We start from the raw sequence: 7861 nt of genomic DNA on the forward strand, positions 1-7861 counted from the left end.
AGGGCGCAGAGCGGGGCGCAGAAGCGGGGCGCAGAGCGGGGCGCGGGGCGGATTTGCAGAGCCGCCTCCGGGCCGGGGCTGTCGGACGGAGCAGTGAGCGGCGCCTCCGGGCCGCAGTTTGAGTTTGTGCTAACAGCCCGACCACGGCCCCTCCCTGCACAGGCCTCTGCTGCCACCCCGGGCCTGGCGCTGGAACCCGGGCCTGGCTCTTTCTGCTCAAGACGAGTGCTCGACCACCGGAGCCACAGCTCCACGTCCCTGGCTTTTGAAAGTAGTTGGTTGGGTCCTCAACTCCCAGCCTCCCGAGCAGCCCGGCGCACAGCACCGGCTTCTGCCTAACGGAAGCGGGCAGCGCCGCGAGGCCCAGCCGCGCATGATCTGTTACTAGCTGTGACTACAGACGTGTGCCATGGTGTGAGACTCAGTGTGGTCGTACCGCTAGCACCTACTTGGGTTAAGTATCTGGTCAAGCATTTGAGACAAATGACAGACTTTTTTTTTGGGGGGGGGGGTCCGGTTGTGGAGCCTGAACTCTGGGCCTGGGTGCTGTCCCTCAGCTCTTCAGCTCAAGGCTGGCGCTCTACCACTTGAGCCACAGCGCCACTTCCGGCTTTTTTCTTATGTGGTGCTGAGGAATCAAACCCAGGGCCTCAGGCATGCAAGGCAAGCGCTCTACCACTGAGCCATCTTTCCAGCCCCATGACAGACCCCCCCCCCCTTTTTTTTACACTCTAGAAATGGAGATTAGAGGTAAGACATTTGTGTGGCACTTATGTATTAACCCTAACCAACTGATTTTGGATTCAGGCAGCTGACAACCATGAATGAATGGATGAAGAAAAGCCCCTTAGAGTGGGAAGATTATGTTTATAAAGAAGTCACAGTGGTAGCCAGTGAGAATAAGGAGTATAAAGGATGGTTTTTAACTGCAGATCCAGTCTCTGCCAAGTGAGTACACATCCTGCTTCCCTGAAATCCTGGCCATCTTGTGTTGCTGTATGGGGTACCTACACTGGAAGGCAGCAGAGTGAAAGGTTAATATGCTGTTTTAACGATGGATTATTCTCTCAGATAAGAAAGTTCATTGGAATGGGCTATCGAAATTCATTTCTTGTATTTGTAGTAAAGAATTTCAAATGTACATAAAGGTAAAGAATAATAGGATGGACACTTTGCACCTCTTCCTAAGTTGGTTTTATTTTGTTGTCTTTTGTGCCAATACTGGAGCTTGAATTCAAGGCCTAGGCACTGTCCCAGAGCTTTTGTGGTTAAGACTAGTGCTCTACCACTTGAGCCACACCTCTACCTCCAGCTTTTTTTTTTTTTTAATTGGAGATAAAATTTACACAGACTTTCCTGCTTAGGCTAGCTTTGAACTGTGATTCTCAGATCTCAGCGTTTTGAGTAGCTAGAGTGACAGGCATGAGCCATCAAGGCCTGACTCAGATTTATATTTTACAAATTCATGGAGGTACACAGACACATGATTCTTGTTTTGGAATGGTTTTTGATTAATAGAGTGTTAATCTTTTTTTTTCTTTTTCCTTCCCCCCCTTCCCCTCTCCCAAGTCATGGGGTTGCACTCAGGGCCCGGGCACTGTCCTTGAGCTTCTTTTGCTTTAGGCTAGCCTAGCATCTACCACTTGAGCCACAAACACCACTTCCAGCTTTTTCTGTTTATGTGGTACTGAGGAATCAAACCCAGGGCTTCATGCATGCAAGGCAAGCACTACCACTGAGCCACATTTCCATCCCCCATCAATTAATAGAAAAGTGACAAACTACAGAGCAGCTGTATATTTTTTCATTCAGCTTCTCTTGTTAACATCTTATATACTCATAAATTCGTTCTAACTGATAACTTGCATTAACTCGATAGTATCCAGCTTTTACCAGTATTTTCACTAATAGCCTCTTTCTGTTTCAGGATCCCATGTTACATTTAGTTGCTTTATCTCCTTAGTCTTCCCTTAGTTATTATGATGTTGACTGGTGTTTCTTTATGTTTTTGTTATGGTACAGGGGTTTGCGCCAAGGGCCTTGCACTGTGACTTGGCTTTTCACTCACAGCTAGCACTCTACTATTTGAGCCACTTTTCTACTTCCAGCTTTATGCTGCAGGCTGTTGTCAGGTAGAAACTGGTATCTCCCCTCTGGGGGACCTAGGGTTACAAGTATAAATCACCTCACCCAGCTGTCTGCTTAGCTTCCTCCATCCCCCTCCATTTTGTAGAAGCAATTTACAGTTTTTAGAGTTTTTAAGTTTCAAAATTATTGTCATAAACTTGTTCTTAGACTTTTCTATTTTATCTTTGCTGCTTCCTTTTTAGTTTTTATATATGTTCCCTCTCTTTTTTTTTTTTTTTTCTGGCCAGTCCTGGAGCCTGAACTCAGGGTCTGGGCACTGTCCCTGAGCTTTCCAAGGCTAGTGCTCTACCACTTGAGCCACAGCGTCACCTCTGGCTTTTTCTGTGTATGTGGTACTGAGGAATTAAACCCAGGGCTTCATGCATGCTAGGCAAGCACTCTACCACTAAGCCCTCCTTCCCTCCCTCTTTCTGTTAATCTTTATCGTCTTTTTGTTGATACCAGCGTTTTCTCCCCTCTTCTCCCCGCCTCCCAAGTCCTGGGGCTTGAATTCAGGGCCTGGGTGCTATTCCTGAGCCTTTTTATGCACAAGGCAAGTGGTCTACCACTTGAGCCACAGCACCACTTCTGGTTTTTGAGTGGTTTATTAGAGATAAGCGTCTCACAGGAGACTTTTCTGCCCAGACTGACTTCAAACCACAATCCTCTTGAGTAGCTAGGATTACAGGTGTGAGCCACCAGCACCTGGCCATATCAGGATTTTCACTCATAGCTTCATATTTACTTTGGTGGTTTGCTCATTCATCTGATATTCTACCACTCCAGCCACATCTCACCCAAGCTTTTTACTGGTTATTTTGGAGGTGGAAGCTGATAAAACTTTTCTGCCTAGGCTGGCTTTGAACATCAATCCTCCAAACCTCAGCCTCCCAAGTTGTTAGGATTACAGACGTGAACCACCAGTGCTTGGCCTTGTTTGTTTGTTTTTTTATTAATCTTGACTGAGTTTTGTGAATGAATGTATATTTTTCAAAGGACGATTTTTGCATTAAATGGTATTATTGGCTTTTTTATTCTTGGTATTGGAGATTAAACCCAAGGCCAGGCACATGCTAAGTACATGCTCTGCCATTGCCCCCACCCCTATTAACTTAAGGGAGTACATTTTCTGTGTACTACAGTGTTCATAGCTTTAAGCTGTGAAAAAGGCTTGGCTATTGAGGACCTCAGGGAGTGCTTGTTGAGCTAGTAAAAGCATTTGGTGGTGGGACATTGAATTTCAAATAGGGAAAGTCGTTCCCTTTTCCGGTGACCTGTGGTTGATGATGCTGCTTAATCCATTTATTCTTTCATAGTTTAAGGGCCTTTCCATTTTTCCCTTGCTAATTTGCTTTGAATTTACTTTTCCTCCCAAGTATTGTCCTTGTGAACTTCCTTGAAGATGGCAGTTTGTCTGTGACTGGAATTATGGGACATTCTGTGCAGACTATTGACGTTGTGAATGAAGGTGACCACAGAATGAGAGAGAAGCTGACACATCTGTTCATGTCTGGAGATTACAAGGGACATAGCCCTGAGGATCTGGAAAAGAAGAAGGACAGCCTAAGGAAATGGCTTGAGAAGAGCCACATTCCCGTCACTGAACAGGGAGATTCACCGAGGACTCTCTGTGTGGCTGGGGTTCTGACTATAGACCCACCGTATGGGCCAGAAAATTGCAGCAGCGCTAATGAAATTATTTTGTCCCGGGTTCAGGATCTCATTCAAGGACATCTTGAAGCTTACCCCCCAGGAGGTCAAGAACTTTGAATACAGAGATTGAAATTGATTTCATTATTTTGTTCTTTGAAAAATGTGTTCCTTATAATACAGTATTTCAGAGGCATATATGGTTGTGTGCATATGTATATTTTAAGTTTTTATTATTTTAGTAAAATAAGAAAAATGGAATTTTCTTTTTTTGTTTGTTGTTCAGTCATGGGGCTTGAACTCAGAGCCTAGGTATTGTCCCTGGGCTTTTGTGCTCAAGACTAGATTTACCACTTGGAGCTACAGCTCCACTTCTGGTTTTCTAGTAGTTATTTGGAGATGAGTCTCCTAGACTTTACTGCTTGGGCTGGATTCAAACTATGATCCTCAGATCTCATCCTCCTCTCCTGAGTAGCTAGGATTTATAGGCATGAGCTGCTAGCACCCAGCTGAAATTTTCTTTTTTTTGGTGATCCTGGTGCTTGAACTTGGGGCCCAGGTGCTAGCCCTGAACTTCTTTGCTCAAGGCTAGTGCTCTACCACTTGAACCACAGCTTCACTTCAGACTTTTTGATAGTTAATTGGAGATGAGTCTCATGGCCTTTCTTGCCCCAGTTGGCTTTGAACCTTGATCCTCAGATCTCAGCCTCCTGAGTAGCTAGGATTACAGGTATGAGCCACCGGTGCCCAGTGAGTAAAACAATTTAAAAGAGTAATGATACAGGATTTCAGGGGCTTTATCCTGGTTGGCTGACTCTGGCTTTGGACCTGGGGTCTAAACACTCTACTACATCAGTCCCTTCTTGTGTTGATTATTTCTGCCTAATGACTTAAAACAACTCTTTGGAAGCCCAAGTTGCCTTTTGTTCTAAAAATAATTGTTGACACCATGCTTAAAGGCTATCCTGGCAGCTGCCCAGAGCCAGCTGTCAGAGCCAGGTGTGGGGAAGAATCTCTCCAGAGACTCTAGAGTCACGGATGCTGGTAGTCTGGAGGAGCAGGGGTCAGCCACAGGTGAGCTAAACTCCTGAGACAGTCTTAGCTGAGGCCCTGCTAGAGAAACGCCCTAAGCAGGCACTTTACTTGGCAGGGCTGCATCATTTATCCTTTCCAGTACTCAGTTTTTGTTTGTAGGCGAATTGTTTAAACAACCAGAGGACTCAGTTGCCAAGAAACAGTCTGTGTCCCCAGCTCATTAGTGTAACAGCAAATAACATCTACCAACGCAATGCACCCCACCCTGTCCCTGAGCCCAGATGATGCTGAAATTTCCTGCATGGCTTCTCCCTTTTCAAGGGCCTCCTCCATCTTTTCAGAATCATTTCCGGGCCAAATTTAGGTCTTACTCCCCTTCCTGTAATTCCCTTCTAAAGATTTGGGGCTTGGAATATTGGTTACAAAGAGAAAAGCTATGCTGTACGTTTTGCTTTCAGAAAAGGAACTGAAATGCTGTCAGGAAGAGACCTGTTCCCCTGAAGTTTCTATAGTGTGTTTACAAATGTGATCTAGTGGTTATCACCATTAGCTAGGTTTTTAGAAATGCACATTTCTGCCAGGCATGGTGTTAAGCACTGTTGCCCCAACACTTGAAGACAGAAGGAAGATCTGGGCCCAGAGTTCAAACCCCAGTTCTGCCACTAAAATAAAATAAATTCCAGCTGTGTGGCTCACACCTGTAATCCTAGCTATTCAGTAGGCTGAGGTCTGAAGATTGAGCTTCAAAGCCAGCCTGGGCAGGAAAGTCCGTGAGACTCTTACCTCCAATTAATCACCAGAAAACTGGAAGTGGTGCTGTGTCTCAAATGGTAGACTGCTAGCCTGGAGTTGAAGAACTGAGGGACAGCACCCAGGCCCGGAGTTCAGGCCCCATGATTGACAAAAAAATATAAAAAATATTCCAATACTTACCTGCTTCTTACTTTTATTTATTTATTTATTTTTTGCTTGGTTGTGGGGCTTCAACTCTGGGCCTGGGCTCTGTCTCTTAAGCTCTTCAGCTAAAGGCTAGTGCTCTACCACTTGAGCCACAGCACCACTTCTGCTTTTTACTTTTACATATTTCTAAACCTTTAAAATGTTTTACATTATTATAATCAAAGTGCATATTTTTCCTTTGTTTCTGTAGTTTTCATAATTGTGTTGATGATTCAAGTTGGTAAAACACTCCCTTATTATCAAAGATATTAACATAAATGCACAGAATGAAAGTACTATGTCAGACCATGATCATATATAGAATTTCCCAGTATAGTTTTTTTTTTTTTTTGGTTTCTATAGTAGTTTATTATGAAAGATATTAGAAACAGCCTTCTGGAAGAGATGGATAGGGTAAGGTATGAGAGGAGGCAATCAGACTATACCCACATTAGATAAATCTTGATGTGTACCAACTTAGAAGCCCTCTCTGGACCCCATGACCTTAACCTTGTATAGGGTTGTTTGTTTGCTTTGGTTGTGGGGCCTGAACTCAGGGACCAGATTCTTGTTTCTAAGCTCTTTTGCTCAAGGTTACCACTTTGAGCCACACTGCCACTTCCAGTAGTTGGTAGTTAATTGGAGATAAGAATCTCACGAGCTGGGAGCTGGTGGCTCATGCATGTAATCCTAGCTACTCAGGAGGCTGAGATCTGAGGATTGCCGTTCAAAGCCAGCCCAGGCAGGAGAGACCGGGAGACTCCTATCTCCAATAAACCACCAGAAAACCGGAAGTGGCACTGTAGCTCAAGTGGTAGAGCGCTCGCCTTGAGCTGAAGAGCTGAGGGACAGCGCCCAGGCCCAGAGTTCAAGCCCACGGCCGACCAAAAAAAAAAAGAGTGCAGGGACAGTACCGAGGCCCAGAGTTCAAGCCCCACAACCGACAAAAAAAAGAAGAATCTCCTGCCTGGGCTGGCTTCAAACCACGATCCTCAGATCTCAGCCTCCTGAGTAACTAGGATTATAGGTGTGAGGCACCAGTGCCTGGCTCTTTTTTCCATTTGATTTAAAATATTATTATTATTACTATAAAGGTGATACACAGAGGGATTATAGTTCTTATGTAGTTTTGTTTTTTTTGGGGGGGGTCCGGTCATGGGGCCTGAACTCTGGGCCTGGACGCTGTCCCTCAGCTCTTCAGCTCAAGGCTAGCGCTCTACCACTTGAGCCACAGCACCACTTCCTGCTTTTTTCTTTTTGCTTATGTGGTGCTGAGGAATCGAACCCAGGGCCTCGAGCATGCAAGGCAAGTGCTCTACCACTGAGCCACCTTCCCAGCCCCAATACTTAGATTTTTAATGTTAATTTTAGATCCATATATACATACTCTTCTATCCCATCTACCTTATCATTTAGAGACATGGTCTTGCTACGTGGCACTGACTCAAACACAGATCCTTCTGCCTCAGCCTCCTGAGCACTGGAATTAGAGATGTGTACCACCATGCCTGGCTTTATCACAGCTCATTTACAGAAAAGGTTAGTTCTGGAAGTATGGCTTTTATGGAACATTTTCCATTACTCTTTGCCCTTAAACAAGCAGGGAAATTGAGGATTAAAGTGGAAATTTAAAAATGGTATGGGTTAGAAAATCAAAAAGCTCTTTGGCACTGTAGCTGTCCTCTCACGGTTTTGCTTTTGTTATTTTTTGTTTTGTCAGTCCTGGGGCTTGAACTCAGGCCTAGGTGCTGTCCTTGAGCTGTTTTGCTCAAAGGTAGTACTCTACTCTACTCTGAGCTATAGACCCACTTCTGGTAGTTAATGGGAGATAGTCTCATGGGCTTTCCTGTTAGGGCTACCTTTGAATTATGATCCTCAGATCTCAGCTTCCTGAGTAGCTAATCACAGGCAGGAGCCATTAGCACCAGGCTTGCCTGCCTGCCTGCCTGCCTGCCTTCCTTCCTTCCCTTCTTCTTCTTTCTTTCTTTCTCTCTCTTTCCTTTTTTCTTGCTCTCTTTCTTTTTTTTTTGTCGGTTGTGGGGCTTGAACTCTGGGCCTGGGCGCTGTCCCTCAGCTCTTCAGCTCAAGGCGAGCGCTCTACCACTTGAGC

General features: G+C 45.0%; 1 protein-coding gene across 2 annotated transcripts in view; it reads left to right on the forward strand.

The window, feature by feature from the left end:
• Gemin6 (gem (nuclear organelle) associated protein 6) overlaps nt 1–3973 on the forward strand; it is a 4419-nt gene extending 446 nt beyond the window's left edge. Inside the window, exons 1-3 of one of the 2 annotated variants that reach the window (XM_013017921.1) lie at nt 111–453; nt 808–948; nt 3504–3973. In XM_013017921.1, the coding sequence (XP_012873375.1) occupies nt 821–948; nt 3504–3897 (522 nt within the window). In that variant the 5' untranslated portion in view covers nt 111–453; nt 808–820 and the 3' untranslated portion in view covers nt 3898–3973. Of the gene's footprint in view, nt 1–110; nt 454–807; nt 949–3503 lie in introns of those variants that run through there. The other variant, XM_013017920.1, reaches the window with a different exon arrangement.
• The last annotated feature ends 3888 nt before the right edge of the window (nt 3974–7861 follow it).

This window comes from Dipodomys ordii, unplaced genomic scaffold, assembly GCF_000151885.1.
Source record: "Dipodomys ordii isolate 6190 unplaced genomic scaffold, Dord_2.0 Scaffold37, whole genome shotgun sequence".
NCBI classification, from domain to species: domain Eukaryota; kingdom Metazoa; phylum Chordata; class Mammalia; order Rodentia; family Heteromyidae; genus Dipodomys; species Dipodomys ordii.